The 25,523-nt window shown below is 36.2% G+C and overlaps 1 protein-coding gene across 1 annotated transcript in view; it reads left to right on the top strand.

The window, feature by feature from the left end:
* The window catches only part of LOC102864537 (E3 ubiquitin-protein ligase UBR1-like), a 215,554-nt gene that overhangs the window by 97,177 nt on the left and 92,854 nt on the right, over nucleotides 1-25,523 (top strand). The window contains 5 exon segments of the mRNA XM_006883213.1: nucleotides 1,239-1,340; nucleotides 4,556-4,619; nucleotides 10,920-11,044; nucleotides 22,311-22,363; nucleotides 25,200-25,302. Coding sequence (XP_006883275.1) covers nucleotides 1,239-1,340; nucleotides 4,556-4,619; nucleotides 10,920-11,044; nucleotides 22,311-22,363; nucleotides 25,200-25,302 — 447 coding nt within the window.

The raw sequence follows: 25,523 nt of genomic DNA on the forward strand, positions 1-25,523 counted from the left end.
TCTGGTGAGCTCTGGTGGCCTAGTCGCCAGAAGCTGTACTGCAATCCCAGAGGTACATGGTTCAAATCCACCAGATGCTCTGCTGGAGAGGGAGGAACAATCTCCTCCTGTACCTGTCAGATCCAGTTTGACGGTACACACAAAGAAAGAATAAAAAATTAAAAAAAAATTTTAAAAAAGCAGGCTTCTGAAAACTCTGTGAACAGTAGAGGAACACAGAACTGTTGTAGTATTAGAGATAGAGCCCAGATTAGAAGTCAAATCAAAATGAGGAAAAATAGTGGCAAACATCCTTTAATAATTTTAACATGGATTCTGTGAACCATGAATATTAGAAAACTAGAAGTGGTGAAAATTAAATGGAATTTACAAATATCAACATTCTAGGCATTAGAAAGACATGTATTAGTTTTTGCCACTTTGGATGAGTTGATGTACTCTGGTGAGAATGAAAAAACAGAGGAAAAATAGTATTGTAATCATAGTTAAAAAGACAATTTCAAGTTCTGTCCTGACATACAATGTTGTGAGTGTTAAATTATTATCCATATGCATACAAGGAAGACCTGTTAATACAACTATTATTCAGATATACAGTCATACAGCTAAAGCCAAAGAAGAGGAAATTGAAAGTTTTTACAGTTTTGGAGTCCAAAATTGACCAAATATACAGTCAAAATGCGTTAATGGTAATTGATGACTAGAATGCTTAAGTTGGAAACAGTGAAGAAGGAATGGTAATCAAAGTGTAGACATGGTTATGGAAATGAAACTGGAAACAGAATGATTGAACTTTGTTATTTATTCATAGCAAATATCTTTTTTTTGAAAGACATAAAAGGTGAGTACATATGGACCTCACTTGATGGACTGCATAGGAATCAAATTGACTACATCTGTGGAAGGAGTCATTGTATCAGTTGTTAAAACCAGACAAGGGTCAGATTGTGGAACAGACCATTAATTACTCATGTGCAAGTTTAAACTGAGACTGAAGAAAATGAAAATAAGTCTATGAGAACCAACATACGATCTTTAATTTATCCTACCTAAATTTAGAAATCATCTTAATCTTTTTAAGTTTATTTCTTTGAGTTTTCACTCTGTTAAAATTTGATAGCATAGAAATGGAAGTTCTGCTGCATTATTTATAAATTTATAATTTTCCTGAAAGTTCTGCAGACAAAAAGTTTCTCCATTTAATACATGAAAAATGTGTTACTGGGTTTCTTTTACAGATTGGTGCATCTTTAATGGATCCCAACATGTTCTTATTACTGGTACTTCAGCGGTATGAACTTGTTGATGCTTTCAGTAAAACTATATCCACAAAAGACCAGGTAAGCAAGAGAAGCTGGTATGTAATGTGATTCTAAAAGGAACATTATTGTTATTATTTTAATCGTCTTTTAAAATTACTTGAGGTTTGTCTCAAAAGTTGCATATGTGCTTATGGCATATGTATCAGTGTGTATGATTGTGTGTGTATGTGTACATATAAAGTCTTCTAGAGATTAACAAAAATGGAAAGATTACTTCCATGAAACTCTCCCTCCTAAAAGATGATCACATTTACTGTATTGGTGTTTCTGTTTTTAAAGCAAAAGTTGTGTCATTCTCCATATCCTGCTGTATTATCTACTTCCTGTGCTAACAGTATTGTAGCAATTTTTTTTAGAGTTTTTCATTATTGGATCATGATTCTATAAATGAAAGGCATATTTTATTTATACATACATACACTTAAAGATTTAATTCATTATCAATTACAGGTGTCATAGGTTGATAGGGAGAAAGACATAATCTGAAGAAATAGAAATAACAAACCACGTAACAATGCTCCAGCCTAACATATTTTTTTTAAAAGCGTAAAACAAAATACAAAATTAAAAGTACACTTAATTTTTAAAATAATTTTCTTTTTATTTGCTTTCATTGCAATTTTTTTTCATTGCTATTTTAAACAGAAAAAAAAAGTACTTGATGGACTAAGATAAATTAAGCCTGGTTAAGGTCCATTTTATCCTTTAAGAGCCATCTCAAGGAAGATCTGTGGCTAAAATAATCACTAAAGGTTGAGTTTACTAGAAAGACTAATTCCGAAGTAGGTCAAGAATTCCTTCAAAGCCATAGATACACTTTAAAGCATCCAAATTGTCAACTGGAAATCAATTTAACAGTGTTGATCCTGCAAAATTTCTTCACTGTCACTATGAAGTGAAGTAAAAAGACCAAGAAAACGGTGAACAATTGTAGCAATTTTTTAACAACATTATTTTTAAAATCTGCATAGCATTCCAATGCATTACACTCCAACTTTTTTTACATGTTGTTATATATTTGTTTTTTAATGTAACATGTATATTTTTACAGCATATTCTTTCCATTTAATTTTTCCCCATTTGTTCATTGTTGCACATTTTCCTCTTTGCCCACCCAGTTCATTTTTCTCTTTGAAAAGAAGAAAAACTTTCATTGTTATACAATCCCCCCACACCAAGTCCACAGTCCACTTTACTATACATTTCTTTTTCTGTAATCTTGTCATGAAAATAATACCTAATCCTGTATTCCTTTTAAACAGTTCTTTTCCTCATCTGTTTCAATACAGTAAACATTATTTATCCCCTCTTTTCTTAGGTTCCCCCCAAACCCTATGTCAGTCCCGTTTTACAACAGTGGCACTATGCAGTATTTATACTTTTATGACTGAGATATTTCAATCAGCATAATGTCCTCTAGGGTTACCATTTTGTATAATATTTCATGAGTTCCGTGTTTTTCACTGCAGCATAGTATTCCGTTATGTTAATATACCACAGCTTCTCTATCCATTCTTTTGTTGATGGGCACTTGGGTTGTTTCCAACTCTTTGCTATTGTGAACAAAGCAGCAGTAAACATGGGTGTGCATATATCTGCTTGGGTGGCAGTTATAATTTCTTTAGGGTATATTCCCAGTAGTAGAATTGTTGGGTCAAATGGTATCTCTATTTGCAACTTTTTGAGAAAGCACTATACTGCCTTCCATTGTGGTTGCACCATTTTACACTCCCACCAACAGTGAATAAGGGTTCCAGTTTCTGCACACCTTGCCAGCACTTGCTGTGTGCTGCTCTATTAAATTTTGCTATTCTTACTAGGGTGAGATGATATCTTATATTGTTTTGACACTAACTTTAGTTGAAGGTATTTTTTTTCTACATTTCGGTTTTTATAAACCTGTCTGTACCTAAAATGTTGGCACACTTACCTAATTTTATTAAGATAAAGTAGATTTGCCATATAAAGCAGCATTTCATTTGTCAAATTACTGTCAGAAAAATTCTTTCAATTTATGTGCTTTCTTGTATTATGTACCTCTCTAATGACACTGGCATTAGAATTCTTTTTAATCTTTTCAGTCTGATAGGTTAAATATTACATTTTAATTTAAATTGCAGGTATTGGATTATCAATAAGGTTGACTGTGATTATGGACCTTTGTTTCCTTTTTGATAATTGTTTCTGAAGTTTACTTTTGCTCTTAAATAAGGCTATTTAACTTCTCATTTACTTTGTTGTATTTTCACATTATTTTGGCTTATTGTGTTTCCTTATATCTTGATTGTTGAATTGCTAGCTTATAGATTCTTTTTTAGCTACTTTGAATTTATAAAAGCACTTGACCTACTCTTTCAAATTAGAAGCCACTTGTAAATAGCTAAAGAATAGAATAAAAATGCCAACCTAATTTTTCAGCCTTGTTTTAAGCTTAATGAAATTGAGAATTCGACTGTTGTAGTACTTAAATATTAATAAGAGATAAGTTAGATAAAGATAATCCTTCCATAACTGATACCTATTTGAAAACACTTTTTCAACAGGGAAGCTAGAAAAAGAGTTAAAAAATGGAATTAGTGTGTTGCCTTAAAATGATATGAGAAATAATAATGAAAATACTATCTAACATTTATTACTGAGTTATTATTTAATAACTATTATTTACTGTATAAGTTACTATTATATAAATTATATTAACTATTACTAGTTATATTAACTATTATGTTAATGTTTATTCTTAATTATAAATATAATTGTTATATAATTCTATATTAAAATAAATAATACATAATTTTATTAATAATTATTAAAATAATGTTGATTATGCCTATTAACTATATTACCTTATATTAGTTATACTATAGAAGTTACTCTTATATTAGTTACTATTTGTATTTACTGTTTGTTGTTGTTGTTGTCTTCGAGGTGAGCACGACTCATAACAACCCTATGAGCAAAAGACCTGAAGCCCCTCCACAACTATTGACATTTATCAAAGTTCATAGAGTTTACAGAGGCATGTTATTTAAGAAGTGGATGCCACTCCTAGTCTCTATTATATTGTGAACTGTTTTGAATTAGTTACTAAAAAAGATTTATCTCATATCTGTATGTCACGATGATCTGAAACATAGTATTGGACTAAGTGAACAATATGTCTGACTCAGAGATGCATATTTTATGGAGAGTTGGGTTTTTTTATGTAATTAATTTTTTCTTTTTCAATTCTATAGGATTTGATTAAACAATATAATACATTAATAGAAGAAATGCTTCAGGTTCTCATCTATGTTGTAGGTAAGATTAAACAAATGTTGCAAATAGAAATTAGAAAGAACTATAATTCATCATTTTATTCATTAGTGTAGGATATTAGAAATTAGTGGGACAGATTTTATAAGTTTAAAAAGAAACTTATAAAAATCACAAATTTAACAGTGTCACTTTAAAATATCTTGTCATTGTTTGGATTTTTTTTAGAGGCCTAGGGATATCCCAAATAGAAATGTAGATAAAAAACACCTATACACTTTGTGATAAAATTATGTTCTTACATGTATCTCTAGTGGTGTTTTGAATATAATATTAATCTAGGTAAAAAGAATTTTTATTCTGCTATGCTATGAAATTATTTTTTGTGATACTGTATTTGACTTATAGAAAGGGAAGAAATACTCTTTCTAGAAATGTCCTCAAGTTATAGTGACATTGACCTCTGTTGTTGTTAATTTCTGTCAAGTCGAGTATAACTCATAGTGACCCTATGATAAAAGACCCGAAGTCTTTCTATAACTATCCTCGTTTATCAAAAGTTCATAGAGTTTCCAGAAGCATATTGTTAAGGAAGTGGATGCCACTCCTGCTTCCAAACATGTCTTAATCTGGAAGCTGCACCAAACACTGTCCACAATCTGTAATCATTATGGCAGTCGACACACAGTGGCACAGAGTTCAGCATCAGAGCCAGTCTAGGTTGCCTCAGTACAGAAAATTGACAGACCAGTGCTTTACCACTGAGGAGAATGTTCCTCTAAATTATGATTACAATAGGCCTGAGGGCCTAACCAACTTTTTTTTTTTCTAACCAACTTTTAAATACAAAGGACCTCCAGGAAGTTGGAAGCAGGAGTGACATCACTTACTAAATAACATGCCTCTGGAAATTCTATGAACTTTGATAAATGTCGATAGTTATGGAGGGGCTTCAAGCCTTTTGTTTATGCTCGACTCAAGGCAGTCAACAACAACCAGGAAGTGATATTGACTCTAAACAAGATGCTTAAATCAAAAACAACCAAACATTCCCCAGGACCCTCAACCAAAATAAGAGAACCCGCCTTTCAGGATAGAACTGCTTGCCACCTTCTCTTTTTCATCTCTTCTTGTTGTTAACTGCTGTCATTGCAACACTGTGACAAAAGACATGTATCCTGTTCTGTAACTATCATCATTTTTCTATGTTCATAGACTTTCCAAAGGCATGTGGTTTAGGAAGTAGACGCTACTCCTGCTTTTGTACCTGAATCAATCTGGGAGCTTCAGACACTGCCCATGATGGATAGCCATTATGGTGTTTGCACACTTATGTCATAATGTTTATCATCATAGCAACTCCATTACTTTAGTATAGTAAATAGACAGACCATTGTTGTACCAGTTTAAAGAATATTTTTCCCAAGATCAAATAACCTTTGATAGGCACAACCACCAAATGCTGGTAGACTATAAACCAAAGACCATAGATCTAGCAAGTCCAGTCAGCTGACACACACTTATGGACAGAAAAAAAAACCCAACAAACAACCACATGTTCCATATTAGTCCAGTGTTAACAAACAGGGAAAGAACTGAATGTCCCGGTTTTTCTAAAATTAAGTAAAACAGATATATTTTTTCTCCTATAAAGATGAAATAGTTTTCATATTTTCAAGTGTTCTAAAAATCAAGAAAAATCATTTAAATTAAATAATAAAAATATTTGTATACTATTAAAAAAGATATACAAATCAGTCATTTATAAAAATGCAAACTATAGAATAATATTTATAGACTAATGAACTACTAAGATTCCACTGACTGTGCTCCATATTATATCAAGAAGTCTAAGAAAACAAAGTGGTGTCACCACTACAATCGCATGACATCATAATTATTATTTATTAAGTGTCTCTTAATAGATAAGCACTTCATAAACATCAGAAAGGTATATACTTTCTTGGATAAACATTTGCAAATTTTCCTGACCTATTGAATACAAATATATATCATAGTCTTTCTTCATTTTAACAACTGGAAATTGATAATCATGGTGATAGACATTTAATACTATCATCTTGTTCTTAACTTCTCATTCTGGCTTTTGTCTCTTACTTCTATGGACTTTTCTGCACCAGAAACTAATTTTGTATTTATAGATCCTAAAATAGGTACTGGTGTTGTGGTGCTTTAGCACTTGGCTGGTAATAAACAGTTCAAACTCATCAGTTTGTGCCAGGAGAAAGAGGTAACAGTCTGTTATCATTAAGATTCAAACATACAATTCTGCCTCATAATGTCCCTCCATTGTGGCTCAGAAGCTGTAAGTTGCAATGGGAAAAGAATGCTTATCTTTTGAGAAGGAGCTGGAGGATTTGAACTGCCTGAAGCACCAACTTTGGTTAAAAGAATGTTGTTGTTGTTGATATGTACCGTTAAGTCGCTTGGGACTCATAGCGACCCTATGTACAACAGCCCTAAAACTCTGCTCTGTCCTGTGCCAATTGTACTGTCTCTGACACTCCCATCCTGATTATCCCAGTCACTGAATCAATCCACCTCATAGGGGCCGTCCCCTCCTGCGCTGTCCCTCCACCCTCCCAAGCATGATGTCCTTCTCCAAGGACCAGTCTCTCCTCACAACATGTCCAAAGTATTTTAGACAGAGCCTCAGAATCCTTGCCTCCAAGGAGCCACCCGGTTTAACTCTTTCCAGGACAAATCTGTTTGTTTTCGTAGCAGTCCATGGTATTCTCAATACTCTTCTCCAGCACCACAGCTCAAAGGCATCAATTCTCCTTCTATCCTCCCTGGTCATTGTCCAACTCTCTGATGCATAACAAGTGATTGCGAAGACCATAGCCTGCATCAGACGCACATAGTCTCCAGAGATACACCATTGCTCTTCAATACTTTGGAGAGTCCCTAACAGCAGACTTTCCCATGGCAATGCGCCTTTCAATTTCCTGGCTGCTGGTGCCAAGACTGTTGACTATGGAGCCAAGCAAACTAAAGCTCAATTTCTTCCCCATCCATCCTGATGCTGCCAATTGGTCCAGTGGTGAGATTCTTTGTCTTCCTGACATTGAGCCTCAATCCATATTGTAGGCTGCAGTCCTTGACCCTCTGCAGCAGTTGCTTCAGGTCCTCTTCAGTTTCAGCAAGCAGGGTTGTGTCATCTGCATAGTGCAGATTGTTGATAAATCGTCCACCAATCTTGACCCCACATTTCTCCTCATAGAGCCTAGCCTCCCGGATAATCTGTTCTGCATATAGGTTGAAAAGGTATGGAGATAGGATGCATCCCTGGCGTACGCCCTTCCCAATTTTGAACCATGCAGTGTTCCCTTGCTCTGTTCTGACGATTGCCTCCTGGTCCAAGTATAGGTTTCGTATTAGAACGATCTAGTGTTCTGATACAGGTCATGGTATTTGCAATCGCTTGTTATGCATCAGAGAGTTGGACAATGACTAGGGAGGACAGAAGAATGGATGCTTTTGAGCTGTGGTGCTGGAGAAGGGTACTGAATGTACCCTGGACTGCCAGGAAAACAAACAGATCCATCTTGGAGAGGATTAAACCAAGCTGCTCCTTGGAGGCAAGGATTCTGGGGCTTCGTCTGACATACTTTGGACATGTTGCCAGGAGGGACGGGTCCTTGGAGAGGGACATCATGCTTGGGAGGGTGGAGGGACAGCGCAGGAGGGGAAGACCCTCTATGAGATGGATTAATTCGGTGACTGGGGTAATCGGGATGCGTGTGTCGGAGGCGGTGCGGTTGGCGCAGGATAGGACAGGGTTTAGAGCTGTTGTGCATAGGGTCGCTATGAGTTGGATACGACTTGATGGCACATAACAACAACAACTACAGTGTTCTGGGATTCCCATTCTTCTCAGAGTCAGCCATAGTTTGTTATGATCTACACAGTCAATTGCCTTTGCAGAGTCAATGAAACACAGATAGACATTCCTCTGGTATTCCCTGCTTTCAGCTAAGATCCATCTAACATCAGCTACAATATCTCTAGTACCACGACCCCTTCTAAAGCCAGCCTGGACTTATGGTAGTTCTCTGTTGATGTGCTGTTCCAGTTGTTTTTGGATAATCTTCAGTAAAATCTTGCTTGCATGTTGGAACATACTTACTCTTAACTGACCTGCCAGTGTATTTTCAGAGGCTGTAAATTGCACAGGAGGCATTTACCCATCTTTCCCCCATGGAGCAGCTGGTAGTTTCGACCTGTATGTTTTGGGTATGGTAGCATTGCTTTGTACCCAGAACTCTCTTCCAGCCAAGTCTTAAAAATGAATTCCCTTTACTTTGTCAGAGAGCTAGTTAGTTGCTGGAATAACCTGTTCTTTCTATAGGAATTGTTGCTACTTTTTACAGTTAGGTTAAGCTTAAGTGTGCAAGGCTGCTAATTCTTTTTACCCAGAATATTCTAGTAGGAAACTGAAAGAAAAGATGGGCAAACTAACAGCATAACAAAGTTTAAAATGATCATTTGGTTTTCTAAAATTATAGAATCCCGAGATTTTTTTTTTATTTGCTCTTAGAGGAGTAAATTAAGAATTCCCAGGTTACACTGTGTTTTACTGTCTCCCCCCACTCCCATTTTGTTACTGCTTCTATTCTTTAACCTGTTAATGTATTATCGAGACATCTTGGTTATTTTCTTCTGTGTGACCTTGAAATTTAGTTAATATTCGTTACCTTAAGTATAATAAATTTTTAGTTTCTGGTTTATAATGGAAAAACAAAAAAGTAAAATAAAATAGATTTAGAATCAGATCTTGTCTTGGTCTTGTTACCATTATTAGGAACATGTTGTTTAAACTCTTTGCCTTCAGACTCTCAGTTTATAAAATGTGCAGATGATCTACCTAAGATTAGGTTCATTCTAGCACTCAAATTGTAGGAGATGCTTTTCTAATGGAAATTATGTGGTATTCTATAAATATAAGGAAGAATTGAATTAACTTATTTAACAGAAGGTATTCTCAAGAAAATATCTAAAGTACAGCTCTATTAGGCACGAGATTTCATTGGTAGGTATCATAGGGCATCGTGCACATGGTATAGTACTGAATATAAATGATGATGATAAGATACTGCAAGCCTTCATGAGGTAATAAGAATTATATGACATTAAAAACAGTAAGGTTGTCATAGTTGATTTAACAATGTCATCTTTTGTCTTATTTGATGATTCTTGAAGATAAAAAATGGAAACCAACCCACATAGACATTTTAACACCACTATTATTTCCTAGTACCAGTAGCCAGGAAATTAAAAGACGTGTTGTGATGGGAAAGTCTGCTGTTAGGGACCTCTCCAAAGTACTGAAGAGCAGTGGTGTCTCTCTGGAGACTAAGGTTCGTCTGATATAGGCCATGGCCTTTGCAATCACTTGTTATGCATCAGAGAGCTGGACGATGGCTAAGGAGGATAGAGGAGAATTATTGCCTTTGAGCTGTGGTGCTCGAGAAGAGTATTGAGGGTACCATGGACTGCTAGGAAAACAAACAGATTCATCCTGAAATGGGTCAAACCAGGCTGCTCCTTGGAGGCAAGGATTCTGAGGCTCCGTCTAACATACTTTGGACATGTTATAAGGAGGGACCGGTCCTTGGAGAGGGACATCATGCTTGGTAGGGTGGAGGGACAGCACAGGAGGGGAAGGCCCTCTATGAGGTGGATTGATTCATTGACTGGGGCAATTGGGCTGGGTGTATTGGAGATGGTGCAATTGGCACAGGACAGAGCAGAGTTTAGGGCTATTGTACATAGGGTCGCTATGAGTCGCAAGTGACTCGATGGCACATAACAACAACATTATTTCCTAGTGTATGTTACTTTATCTTTAAATATTAGGTTTTTTAGTTTGTTCTTTTCTTTAAAAACACCCAGAGATAAAATTGAGAAAGATAGTGAATGAAAAAAAATACTGGTTCAGTTATGACCTCTGCTCATTCAGTACTGTTTGCCTTATTTTCTGGATTAGAAACACTCATTTGAGAGGCTGTGTGTGTGTGTGTGTGTGTGTGAGAGAGAGAGAGAGAGAGAGAGAAAGAGTGAGATAGTTTAGAGAGAGAGTGTGTGTGGTGTGTTTGTGTGAGAGAGAGAGTTAAGAGACAGAGCTTGGATTTTCCTTTGTATCTCTTCATGCTTCTTTCACTGTCTTTCAGCAAATAGACTGTTGTGGAGCTTTGGGAACATGCCTAAATCATTTTTGGCCTCTCTATCATTGATCTTTAGTTTAATGCAATGTTTTGTGTTTATATGCCCCTGGTGGAAAGAAATTTAAAGCAATTATTCCTTTTAATTTTTTTTTTTTAGGAGAGCGTTATGTACCTGGAGTGGGACATGTGACTAAAGAAGAGGTCACAATGAGAGAAATTGTACACTTGCTTTGTATTGAACCTATGCCACACAGTGCCATTGCCAAAAATTTACCTGAGAATGTAAGTCCAGTTCCTCCCCCCCCATTTACTTCAAGATGAAGTAATTTTTATTTTTTTCTTTGATTTAAAGCAACCTTAGTTTTAGAAGAATGTATTTAGCGAAAAGTTCTGTGTTAATACATTGCACACATAAAACTATAACCATTTCATAATTCATTCTTTAGTGGTATGAGCTAAAATTCTGCATGTTTCTGAGCATTTTAGAAGATACTCTATAATAAGAAATTCTTTGCCTTTTTGTTACTTTAAAATCAGATTTCTCTAGAGAAAAAGGGTTCCCTGAAATACTAAGATTTTGGATTTGTTTGTTTGTTTGTTAGTCTGATCTAAAGCAAACATCAAGAAAAAAATTCTTAAGATTTTATTAGAAGAAATTATAACTGTGAGAGAATAAGTAGAAGGAGCTAGAAGAGGCTGAGGAACCTTCAGACAATAGCGCAAACCTATCTCTAGGTTAAGAAGAAGGAAGAATGGATGAATAAAAGCCTTGTAACTACTAGACATCTAAGGAGAATTAGACTTTCTATAGAGTTAAAATAGAGATAAGCTCAACAATAATATCTGTAAAATACTGACATTTATGTTTAGGTAATTTTTTCTAATACATATTAAAATAAATGTTTGACAATTTAAAAATAATGACTGTGACACCCAAAAGTATTTATTCTACCAGTAGAATACCATATGCTGCAAGAAGGAAAAAAATGTGTTGGGACAATATGCCCTAACTTTTTAAAAAAAAAATTTATTATTTTTTTGTGTGTGTATGTGTACCGTCAAACTGAATTTGACTGGTACAGGAGGAGATTGCCCCTCCTTCTCTAGCAGAGCCTCTGGTGGATTTTTTTTTTTTTTTTGCCTCTGGTGGATTTAAACCACTCACCCCTGGGATTGCAGTGCAGCTTCTTATACCCTAACCTTTTACTGCTCTCTTGATTATATTCCCCCCTGAGCCCCAGAGGAATTTATATTTTTTCATTTTTCTAAGATAGTAGCAATCAATGAGCATAATATACTGTAGTAGTTTGATTAGACTCTATCTAATTTTAAATAACTTTGTGAAAAAATATTAGTCCTTCAAGGAGAACTTCAGGCAAATCAGTAGAAAAAAAAAAGAGACAAAAGCTATTATAATTGCAGATACCTGTATGCATAGATATATTTGGGTAACTACGTATGTTTTCTGCTCTTTATTATTAGTTGGGTTCCATTTATTTTATTAAATTGCCTTTAGGAATTAACATAACAGATTTAAATGTGATGAACATAAAACATAAAGAAAAACTCCTTTTCTTTCAATAAAAATACTCTGAGGGTTGGTAGTAGGAGTGGAGGTGTAAAAACACACTGAAGAAAAACTAATAAAATTTCTTCCTCAGGCAGATAATATGATCTTTGTTAACAAATTGATCTCTCACAGCAAAGTTGATTGGTTTTAGACTTATTTTTTTTCTTTTTTTTCCCTTTTATTTAATGAAAGTTTATAGAGACTTTGGATTTCCATTCATTGATTGTTGCACACTTTCCTTCCTGCCCACCCTTGCCCCCAGTTAGCTTCTCTCTTTGAAAAGTAAAAAAAAAAAAATTTCATTTTTCTAAAACATCCCTCCCCCCACACAGTTCACTATACTATGCAGCTTTTATTCTGGACTCTTGTCATGACAATAATACCTAATCATACATTCCTCCTAAACACTTCTATCCCTTATCTGTTTATTTATCCCCTCTTAGTTTTCCCCCAGCTCCGATGTCAGACCCTCTGTACAATAGTGGCACTATGCAGTGTTTGTCCTTTTGTTACTGAGTTATTTCATTCAGCATAATGTCCTCCAGGATCACCCATTTTGTATAATATTTCCTTTTCAAAGCAGCATAGTATTCCGTTGTATGAATGTATCACAGCCTCTCCATTCATTTGATGGGCACTTGGGTTGTTTCCAACTCTTTACTATTGTGAACAAAGCAGCAATAAACATGGGTGTACATATATCTGCTTGGGTGGCAATTCTGGTTTCTTTAGGGTATATTCCCAGTAGTGGAATTGCTGGGTCAAATGGTATCTCTATTTGCAACTTTTTGAGAAAGCACCATACTGCCTTCCATAGTGATTGCACCATTTTACACTCATACCAACAGTGAATAAGGGTTCCAGTTTCTCCACAACCTCACCAGCATTTGTTGTTTGCTGTTCTGTTAAATTTTGCTATTCATACTGGGGTGAAATGATATCTTATAGTTGTTTTAATTTGCATTTCTCCTAGAGCTAGGAATTTTGAACATTTCTTCATGTGATTGTTCGCCATCTGAATATCTTCTTTGGTGAAGTATATGTTCATATTCTGTGCCCATTTTTCAGTTGGGTTTTTACTTTTATCTTGTTGTGGTGTAGACTTCTTTTTCATTGACTTTTACAAAGCATATTTTTTCAGTCAAGCATTCGTCCACATTTTATTCCATAACATTAACTACAGTACCCACAGTGTCTGATCATGTATTCATTTATATTTAGACCAATTTTTTAACAATTTTTATTGCTATGCTTATAAACATTCATGTTGTTGTTATATTGTTACGTGCTCTCAAGTTGTAGATGACTCATAGTGACCCTGTGAATCAAAGATTTGAACACTTGTATAACTTTCATCGTTTCTCCACATTCGTAGAGTTTCTGGAGGTAAGCTCTTTTGGAAGTGAATGCCACTCCTGCTTTCAAGCTTGTTTTCATTGGGGAGCTCCACCAAACACTGTCCACCATGGTTAACCATTATCATGTTTGACACATCAGTGTCACAGTGTTTAGCATCAAAGCAACCAGGAGTTGTACAGCAAATGGACAGACCAGTGCTATACCACTTAGAAGAATGTTTGACCAAAAACAATTAAAGCCAGGCCTGAGGGCCATAGATTAAAAACATCCACCTTTGGCTTGGTACCATAACTTTCTATCCACTAGGCCAATAGAGCTCTCTCTAATAAACGTTCATATACATTGCATTTTATATCATTAATTGCTGTTACTCTATGCCTGTTATTACCCCTTGTCTCCAAATCCTCATGGAATCTTTCCTGGTCCTTCACCCTTCCTCTGCCCAATACTTTCTGCTTTCATAGTGATTTTTCCCTCCCTCTTCCCCTTTGCAACATTTATACATATTTTGCTCAGTTATTCTTCTATTTTCACAATAGTGGTCTTATGTAGTATTTATCCTGATATGACTGAGTTATTTTACTCAACACAATACTCTCTAGGGAATAAGAAGCTGCATTACAGTCCCAGAGACATGTGATTCAAATCCACCAGCTCAGCATGAGTAGTTTCATCTTGTACAATTTATTGGCTCTGAAAACCTACTGGAGTATAGCTATGGGTCAATTCCAACTCAACTACACACAAAATACTTTCTAGTCTCTCCCATGTTATATATTACAGTATTTTATAAAATAGTTATTCTTTAGTGCTGCATAGTATTCCATTGTGTGAATAAATGTACCATAGTTTATCAGTCCAATTGTTTGTGGTTGGGCATTTGGGCTGTTTCCATTTCCTTGCTATTGTGAATAATGCTGCTGTGAGTATAGGTGTATATATGTCTGTTCATGACTCAGTTCTGATTTCCTTGGGGTGTATTCCTAGCTGTGTAATAGCTGGGCCATCTCGATTTCTATATTCATGTTTTTTTAGGAAACACCAAACTGCCTCCTACTAGTTGTACCATTTTACATTTATACAAACGGTACGTAAGAGTTCCAATCTTTCCCTATCCTCTTCAGCATTTCTTGTTTGCTATGTTGTTAAACTTTGCTACTGCTGCTGGAATGAAATGGTATCTCATTGTTGTTTATTTTTTTTTATTCCCCCCCCCATTATTCTTTTTATTTGCATCTCTCTGCCAGTGATTCTGAACATTTTGTCATGTATTTGTTAGCCATCTGAATGTTCTACTTTGAAAGAGTCTTTTCATATCTTTTCACATATTTTGTGATTGGGTTATTTGGTCTTTTTCTTGTGGTGGTGCTGTTGTATTTTGTGAGCTTTAGGTATCAGACCTTTACCTGAAATGTGGTTGCCTAATGTTATCCCCCAGTCTGTGCTTTCTTTTCACCCTATTTGAGAAGGTTTTGTTGTTGTATTCTCTTTTTAAAAAGTTATTGTCTTTTTGCCCCCCATTTACATTATATTTAATGCAATCATTCTATGTATTGTGTCTTATGAAATAGTCCCCATTGATCTATGTCCACTATTACCCCATTTTTGAAGATCCACACTGGACCTTTGCTGATTCCATTATCCCCTCCCTCCACCCAATAATCTCTGTGACCTCATGGTTCCCCCTCTACCCCACTCTAAGCCCCTCTTCCTCTTTCGCTTTTCTTTTTGGACATCTTACTAGCTATTCTTCTATTTATTATGATGGTCTCATGCAGTATTTGTCCTTATGAGCCTGAGTTAGTTCACGCAGCATAATGCTTTCTAACTTTCTAACAGTATAGTATAGTATAGTATAGTATAGTATAGTATAGTATAGTATAGTATATTACTATATTGTCTTTTCAAAATCATTGCTCCTGAGTGCTGCTCAGTGTTCCATCATGGGAATGTGCCACATTTTCTAAATCCAGTTGTTTTTTGATGAATACTTGGGCTGTTTCCATTTTCTTGCTATTGTAAATAATGTTGCCATGAACATTGGTGTACCAGTCTCTGTTTGTGTCTCAGTTCTGTTTTCCTTGGGGTATATTCCTAGCAGAGGAATAGGTGGATCATATGAAATTTATATGTTAAGCTTTTTGAGGAAATGCCAAACTGCTTTCCACAGTGGTTGTACCTTTTTACATTCCCACCAGTACTATAGGAGAGTTCCAGTCTCTCCACACCAACATCAACTCCAACATTTATTGCTTATAATCCTGTTAAACTTTGCTGTTGCTACTGGGGTGAGATGTTGTTTTCATTGTGGTTTTGATTTGCATCTTTCTTATTACAAGCATTTCTTCATCTGTCTGTTGGCCATCCAAATGTTTTTCCATGTTTCTGGCCATTTTGCAATTGAGCTATGAATCTTTTTCTTTTGGAGGCCCTCTAATCTGTAAACTTTTGTTATGAGACCCTTGTCTTAGGTATTGCCAAATATATTTATCCCAGTCAGTGGGTTTTCTTTTCATCCTATTGGGGAAAAGGTTTTGATACACATAGGGACTTAATCTTTAGAAGGTCACATTCACTGATGTTATCCTTCCCTGGTTGTCCATGGAGAAGGTTTTTTTTATGCAGCCAGGGATTTCATTTTAAGAAAGTCATTTGTTGATTTTTTCCCCCCTCCTAGTTTTGTATTTTTAGCCATGTTTGTTTGTTCTTGAGTCAGAAACCTGCTGATCCTGCAGCAGGTTTTCAGAAGCAGTGAATTGCATGGGAGAAGATTGTCCTCCTTTTTCCATGGAGCAATTGGTGGGTTTGAACCTCGTGCCTTTGGGATTGCAATGCAGCTTCTTATCACAAGGCCATCAGAGCTCCTGCTAGGTATTCTGAATTTATTCCAGTTTTGCCTTTTATGATCTTTATAGTTTGGGTTTTTATCCCTAGGTCTCTGACCCACTTTGAGTTGATATTTGTATATGATTTGAGATGCTGATCCTGTTTTAGTCTTCTGCAGATAGATGTCCAATTTTGGCAGCATCATTTGTTAAAGAGGCTGCTGTTTCCTCATTTAGTGGGTTTTGCTTTTCATTGCATTTCAGTTGACTGTAGGTAGATGTGTTGATTTCTGGATTCTTGATTCTATTCCATTGATCTGTGTGTCTTTCGTTATACCAATACCATGCTGATTTGATTATTACAGCTATGTTGTAGGTTTGTAAGATCAGGAAGTAAGATGCCTCCTACTTAATTTTTGTTTCTTTCCTTAATCGGGGTCTCCCCTTCCCAGGTGAAACTGGAAATTGCCTTTTCTGTTTCCTTGAAGAATAAATTTGGTATCTGTATTGGGATTGTGTTAAACCTATAGATATCTTTTGGTAGGATTTTAATTTCACAATGTTACATCTTCTTGTCCGTGAACAAGGAATGTTTTCACTTTTAGTTAGGTCTCTTAATGTTTTGTTGTTGGGTTTTAGTGTTTGTTTTTTGTTGTTAGTTTATTGTTTTGTTTGGTTTTGGGTTTTTTTTTCCTATAGAGTGTTTTATTATGTAGGGGGGTTTGGGAACCAGCTCTGATTCTGTGTTCTCAGATGGGCCTGCTACCCAAGGCCAGACCAGGAAGCTGTGTCAGGGGCAGCGCTGGCGTCTAGTGGCCAGCAGAGCTTCCCCATCACCCGGAACAAGTGGTCTGAGGTCCTGGCCTGCTTAGAGGAACAGGTGCTGGGGGTGGGCATTGGAGGTGGGCATTTGGGCTAGTCTGCCAGCCAGGGTCAAGGCAAACCAACAGGCCCTGTGTGAGAGGATATGAGAAAGAGTGAGGACCCAGGCTGACACCCAAATCTCTTTATCGGGAGGGTTGAGGGTGTTCCACCCTCACTTCACAGCCTGTTCATTGGCCCTGCTTCCTGAATCCTGTGGCTTCAGGCAGCTTGGACAGGCTGGAAAAGGGTTCCATGCAGTTGGCCTCAAACGTGTCGTCTCCCTGGAAGGCCAGCCCCACAGTGGCCAGGGCCTGGACTGGTGAAGCCACACTTGCTCAGTGTCTTGGCATCCTCCAGGAGCTGGTCATCCTTGTGTAGATGCTGCTCATCAAGTAGTTGCTCAAGGCTGCCCTCGATGATTTGTGAAGATAGTAGTCTTGTGGAGCTGAATCATCAGAAACATCTCCATCACGGCAGTTGCCTCTGCCCCTGGACGAGCCAGCATGGCTGCCCTCTTATTGTTTGTTTCTTGAAGTAGTGTTTTGTAGTTTTCTTAATAAAGGTTTTTGTTTCTCTAGTTAGATTTATTCTCAAATATTTTGTCTTGTGGTTGAGTACTATAAATAGTATTGTTTTTCTAGTTTCCTTTTCCAAAATCTCTTTGTTGCTTCATAGAAATCCAACTGATTTCTGTATGTTGATCTTATGCCTCTGCTAAATGGTCAACTAGGTCTAACAGTATTCTCGTTGAATCTTTGGGAATTTTGGTGTAACACTATCCTGTCATCTGCATATAGTGACAGTTTGACTACCTTGCCAGTTTGGATGCTGCTTATTTCCTTTCTTGCCTTATTGACTTAGTTAGAAATTCCAATACAGTATTGAATAGGAGTGGTGATAATGGCCATCCTGCTTGGTATCTGTTCACAAGAGAAATGCCTTTAGTCTCTCTCCATTGAGAATGATGTTGGCTTTTATTTTTATGTAATATACTTTTCACTATGTTAAGGGAATTACCTTCTGTTCTTATTTTGCTCAGTGTTTTAATCAGGAAAGGGTGTTACATTTTCTTGAAGGCCTTTCTTCATCAATTGATGAGATCATGTGGTTTTAATTCTTTTCTTTGTTGATATGATGAGTTAGTTTGTTAGTTGTTTTTCTTATGTTAAACCATCCCTGCATTCCATTATGAATCCCACTTGAATGTGATGGTTTGTTTTTGTTTTAATAGACTGTTGAATTCTACTGGCCAGGATTTTGGTAAGGATTTTTGAATCTATGTTCATGAGAGATATTGTCTATAGGCTTTTTTGGTTTGGGGTTTGGTTGTTTTTTGTTGTTGTTGTTTTTTTGTGATGTCTTTGTCTGGTTTGGGTATTAGGGTTATGCTTGCTTCATAGAACTACTCTAGAAGTGTTCCTTGTTTTTCTTATTTTTGGAATAAATTAAGTAGAATTGGTTCATCTCTGATTGTTTGGCAGAAATCACAGAAGAAGCAATCTAGGGCAGGATGGCTTTTTTGGTGTCTGTGTAGGGGTCGTTTTATGTCCTGCTCAATTTCTTCTTTTGTAATTGTCCCATTCAAATGTTCCACATCTGTCTTGTGTAATTTTGGGTGAAGTGTGGGTTTCTAGGAATTTGTCAATTCCTCTAGGTTTTAAAATTTATCAGAGTGTAGAATACCAGAAGAATGTCTATCTGTGCTTCATTGAGTATGCAAAGACTTTTAACTGTGTGGATCACAACAAGCTATGGCTGACTCTGAGAAGAATGGCAATCGCAGAACATTTCATCGTGCTAATGCGAAGCCTGTACTTGGACCAGGAGGCAGTCATCAGAACAGAGCAGGGAGACACTGGATGGTTCAAAATCAAGAAAGGGGTCTGTCAGGGATGTATTTTGTCTCCATACCTTTACAATCTGTATGCAGAACAGATCATCCGAGACTCTGGGCTGTATGAGGAAGAATGTGGTGTCAGGATTGGTGGAAGAATAGTCAACAGCCTGCGTTATGCAGATGACACAACCCTGCTCGCAGAAACTGAGGAGGACCTGAAGCGCTTGCTGCAGAAGGTCAAGGACTGCAGCCTTCAATACAGATTGAAGCTCAACATCAAGAAAACAAAGATTCTCACCACTGGGCCAATTGGCAGCATCAGTATGGATGGTGAAGAGATTGCGATAGTTAACAGTTTTAGTTTGCTTGCCTCCACAGTCAACACTCTTGGTTATAGCAGCCAGGAAATCAGGAGACAAATTGAGTGGAGTGGTGGGAATGAATGTGTTTGAGACAGCGAGGTTGACACAGGATAGAATGGCGTTTAGGGCTCTTGTACATAGGGTCACTATGACTTGATGGCACATAACAGTAACAACAACAACAACAGCTTTTCATAATCTTACTGATTTCATTTAAACTAATTCTGTTATGATGTCATCTCTTTAATTTTTTTATTCAAGATATTTGTGTCTTTTCTCTTGTTAAGTTTACCAGTGATTTGTCTATTTTATTAACATTTTAGAAGAACCAGTTCCTGGTTTTGTTAATGATTTTTATGATTTTCTCTGTTTTCTATCCTGTTGATTTTGGCCCTTATAATTTCCTTTCTTCTAGAGACTATGGGATTAGCTTGTTGTTTTTCTATTTGATGGAAGTGTTAAGTAGTTTCTTTTGCTCCTTTCTTCTTTTTATATATCTTTGCTTATTGAAAGGAACCGACCCCAAAGGACTGCCTTAGCTGTATCCTAGAGGTTTTAATATGATGTCTTTTCATTTGTTTTGAGGACTTTTTTTTCTTCATTTTTTTATTTCTTCTATAACCCTGTAGTACCCAAACAAGATGTTATTTCTCTTCCACGTGGGTTCATGGGTTCTTTTTTCCCCTTTATCCTCTTCTTGTTAATTTCTACCTTATGGTGTTGTGGTCTGAGAAGATAATTTATATTCGTTCAGTGTTTTGGTGTTTGTTTTTTTTTGTTTTTTAGTTTTTTGAGGCCTGCTTTGTGTCCTAACATGTGGTCAGTTCTGGAGAATGTACCTCCTATGTGCAGTTGAGAAGAAAATAAGTTGAGTTTTTGTGGATGGAGTACCTTGAACATATCTGTGAGGTTGAGTCAGCTGATGTAGTTTAACTCTTGTTTGTCTTTATTTTCTTTTCATTTGACCTGTCCTTGGATGATAGTGATTTGTTGAAGTTTCACACTACTATTGTGATGTCTTTATTTTTTTTCTAAAAAGTTTGTTAACTGTTGCTTTATGTATTTTGCAGGTCTATCATTAGGTGTATTGAGGTTAACCAAGCTTATGTCATTATATAGTGACCTATAGTAAGTTAAAGTTGCTTTTTACTTACTTAAACACAAGAAAGTGTTTTTTCAATAGTCACTTGACAGTAGGACAATGAGAGATAGCAGTATCCAATTCACTTTATTGCAGATCTGGGAGAGCAGAGAGAATACTCTAAAAACTGCCTCCCTAACTAAAGATGCTTATTGCCTTTGGACTTGGATTAGATATTCATCCATTTAACATATTACTGTCTCTGGTTTAAAGTTGCAGGATTCTTGCACTCAAAGAGATAATACACATACAATTTCTAATAAACAGTTTAAAGTTCAGATTACACATGACTGAAAAAAACACAAGTCCAAAATGATAAATGTTAGTTTAGGAAAGATATATTTCCCTTTCCTGTGATGAGATAGTTTAAGATAATCTACATAATTACAGAGAAGTTAAAACAAGGTATGAGAACAAAACACATGTAAATTAAATTATTTAACCAGATTTATAGGCTGGAATCCCAAGATGTTAGTTGTTAGAGCTACACCGTGTGTTTAAATACAACTCAACTCATTAATACTACCCTATCATTATGTGAAATTCTTAGTATTTGTGCAGCAGTTTTTGTTGTGTCTGTGTAAGTAGTTGCCAGTTCCTTATCTGTATGATACTATTGGAAGAGTTGCAGATTCAAAATATTCCCCCTAATTCAGTTTCCTAGAGGCAATCTTTCCTGCTGGTTGTTGGGAAAAAAAAGTGGTTCTGATCACCATTTCCTGTGGCATACTTCTCATCCAATTGTCCTTGCAGGGGCTGAGGTCCCTTACTTTCCTCAGCTGTGATAGACTCACTCCTCTGTCTTGTCCTATAGTTTGATGGAAAAGGGCAGTTTCTCCTATGAGTAGACAGTTTCCTGCTTCTGCTTATGTCCCCTCCTGTGGCTGCATAGGAGGGACTGTTTCCTCGCTGGGAAGACTGAGCCTCTGAAGAGCTGGCAACACCCCAGAAATGCAGCTCAGGACACTTTGCTCACCAAGTGTTGGAGCTAAGACATATCTCTGTTTTCTCCTGTGGCTGGATGGGAGAAGTTGATTCCTTCTGAGCTGACAAAGCCCCTTGGGAACTAGAAAAATGCCAACTAGAAAAATTGCTGCCTGAGCCCCGACCTCCCCAGATGTTTCAGTGGTCGAACATGTCCCACTTTCCTGTCTGCTAGCTGGCCCAGGAATCCCACAGGACACTCCCCTCTCTTTTGGCAGGAGCAGCTCAGACACCCATGGCCTGAAGGTCTCTTCCCTCTTTGCTCACTATTCATTGTTGGTGGTGATTGTGTGGATGGGGTGGGGTGGGGAGTACAAATAGGGTCTCTGGAGGTTGAGTAGCTTTATAGTGGCCCATTAGGCCCTTTTCTTGCTGCTTGCTGGGCTGGGCTGCCTACAGGGTGCTCTCCTCTTTGCTAGCTGGAACAGCTAAGATACTTCAGGTAGTCCTTCGGGCTCTCTCACTCTGCCTACACCTAATTTTTAAGTTGATCTTTTTTTATTTTAAAAATTTAAGGGATGTTCTTGAAAGTATCTTTCCATTTATGACAGGAGAAGACAAAGTCCTTATATGAAGCTAAAAATTAAAAATATATTGTTTTAACAGGAAAATAATGAAACTGGCTTAGAGAATGTCATAAACAAAGTGGCCATATTTAAGTAAGTGCTTACATTTTTTTTATCATTCTAAAAGATTGACCTTTGGTTTTGTATCTTGAATATTTTTTTGTTAAGTTCTTATATTCTTATCTGAACTTTTAAGAATGAGAATGGAGTACAGAGTACCTGGGAAAGAATAAGTAGCACATGGTAGACATTTGGTACATGTGTTTTGAAGAAGTATTTTTGGTAGTTGAAGAAGTATCTGTTTGTTATATTAGATGACTTACATAATAAGCAAATAAACGTTATTATTTCTCATTCATTCTAAGATATGACTTCATTATTATTTCATAAATTTTTGTTTCATATACTGGGTGACTGGAATGTAAAAGTTCTGATCAAGGAAGAAGGATTAGTAGTTGGAAAACATGGACTTGGTGACAGAAATGAGGCTAGGGGTAGAATTCCATACAATCAATTATTTATTCATTGAAAATACCTTTTATACGAAACACAAATAGTAACCATACACGTGGAATTCACCTGTTGTTCTACACAGGAATCAGATTGATTATATCTGTGGAAAAAGTCATTGGAGAAGCTCAATATCAGTCCTGAAAACTAGACCAGGTGGAGCTACTCATAGGCAGGTTCAAAGTGAAGCTAAAGAGTTAAATCCACAAGAACCAAAGTTTGACCTTGAGTGTATCCCACCTGAATTTAAAAACCATCTCAGGAAAAGGTTTGAGGCCTAGGACACTAATGAAGGAAAACCAGATGAGCTGTGGTAGTATCCTCCATAAAGCATGCAAAAGGTCATTATGAAGATAGAGGAAGAAGGAAAGATCAAGATGAATATCAGAAGAGACCCTGAAGAAAGTCTCTAGACTCTAGAGAGCCAAGAAGCCAAAGCAAAGTGAAGAAATAAAGAAGTTAAGGAGGTGAATAGAAAATTCCAAAGGGCAACTCAAGAAGAAAAAGCAAAGTATTATAAAGAAATGTGCAAGAAACTGGAGTTGGAAAATAAAAAGGGACAAACTCACTTGGCCTATCTTAAGCTAAAGGAACTGAAGAACAAATTCAAGCCTCAAGTTGATATGAGCAAAATAAAGCATCAAAAGAAGATGGAAGGAGTACACAGAATCATTATACGAAAAAGAATTGGCTGACACAGAAGAATTTCTTGAAACAGCATTATGATCAAGAGGCAATGAGGATGGATGAAGTTCAAGCTTCTTTGAAGGACTTGGCAAAAAAACAAGATTCCCCGAAATTGATGGCATACCAATTGACGTATTTCAACAAACAGATGCAGCCCTGGACATGCTCGCCAGATTGTGCCAAGAAATCTGGAGGACAACTACCTGGCCAACATTGGAAGAGATCCATATTTATTCCTATTTCACAAAAAAGTAATCTGATAGAGTTTGGAAATTATAAAAAAGTATATTATCACATGCAAGCAAGATCCTGCTGAAGATTATTTAAAAATGACTGGAACAGTACATCTACAGAGAACTGCCAGATGTGCAAGCCGGGTTTAGAAGAGGCCATGGCACTAGGAACATTCTCTCCAATGTTCGATTGATCTTAGCTAAAAGCAGAGAATACCAGAGAAATGTCTGTCTTTCATTGACCACAAAGACATTTGACTGTGTGGATCACAACAAATTGTGGCTAACCTTGAGAAGAATGGGAATCACAGAACACTTAATAGTGCTCATGTGAAATCTAGACTTGGACCAGGAAGCAGTGGTCAGAATAGAGCAAGGAAACACTGCATGGTTCAATATCAGAAAAGGTGTACATCAGGGATGCATCCTGTGTCCATACCTTTTTAATCTATATATGGAACAGGTCATTTGGGAGACTTTACTTCCTGAAGAAGAATGTGGCATCAGGGTTAGAGGACAGTGAGATTGGCTCAGGATAAGAGGGTTCAGAACTATTGTACATAGGTTCACTGTGAGTCACAGGCAACTTGATGGCATGTAACAGCAACAATAGAGTTTAAAAAGTATTTTAAGATTCTTTAATTCTTTGAGGTATATAAAATGGAAATACAATTTTAAGTGTTAATACTGTTGAAATTTGAAAAAATTATAATAGAAGTGAATTTCTAAGGAGTCCTGGTAATGTAGTGCATAAGATGTCAGGCTGCTAAACAAAAAGTTGGTAATTCACCAACTGTTCTACAGGAGAAAGATGAGCATCTCCTCACATTAAGATGTGCAGCCTTAGAAAGCTGATAGAGGATTGCTGTGTGTCACTTAACTCTGTGACAGTCCGTGGTGAATTTCTGCTTCCTATAATTGTATTTTGCATGTAAATTACTATTTTGATTTAAAAATACAATGTGCAGAACAAATACAGTTATTTTTTACTTGCTACTTTTTCTTTTTTTTTTTTTTTTTGCTTTTAACGCTACTTTTTCTCTTAATGTTCTCTAAATGTTTAGTATTTTTTCATCTACAGTTTGCCTATGACAGTATTCTATTTTCAACTACAGTATGCCGATGTTCTATCATCATATTTTACCTTAGTACAGTGAGTTTTACTTGAACAAGCAACCTTTAGGCATCAGAGGTTAAAAAATAACTTCAGAAATTTAAGCATTAAGATATTGGAACTAGTCTAGACTGTGTTAAATAAACTACCCCAGAGTTATTTACATTTAGTAATTATAAAATTCGTTTTTGTCAGGACTTTGGATTCATAATATTACTTTTTAGTCTTACTGTTAAAATGAAATTTACCATTTCAGTTTGAACAAACTGAATTGTTTCTTTTTTTCATTTTGTATTTTGAGCTTTAGATCAGTTTTTAGATTCTTTGTCTGTGTTGTGTACTTTAAAAATACTCTAGTTCATCTCTCTATTTTCCATTTACTTAGAAAACCAGGTGTATCAGGCCATGGAGTTTATGAACTGAAAGATGAATCATTGAAAGACTTCAATATGTACTTTTATCATTACTCTAAAACACAGCATAGTAAGGTAGGAAAAAATAACTTTTTTTCTTTTTTTGCTAAATCAATCTAAAATGCTTTGTGCTTTCTAACTTCATACAAAAATGCCATTCTAGTTCTCATGCAAGAAATTAAAATAGAATAAATGTTACTTAGTATACAGGCTATATTCATATTTAAGATATATGAATATATTGCTAATTACACCTAAAATACCTTTCATTATTGATTTTGAGGAAGAGAGATTTA

The sequence above is a fragment of the Elephantulus edwardii genome, unplaced genomic scaffold, assembly GCF_000299155.1.
Source record: "Elephantulus edwardii isolate Elephantulus edwardi_28Jun2011 unplaced genomic scaffold, EleEdw1.0 scaffold00026, whole genome shotgun sequence".
Lineage (NCBI taxonomy): Eukaryota > Metazoa > Chordata > Mammalia > Macroscelidea > Macroscelididae > Elephantulus > Elephantulus edwardii.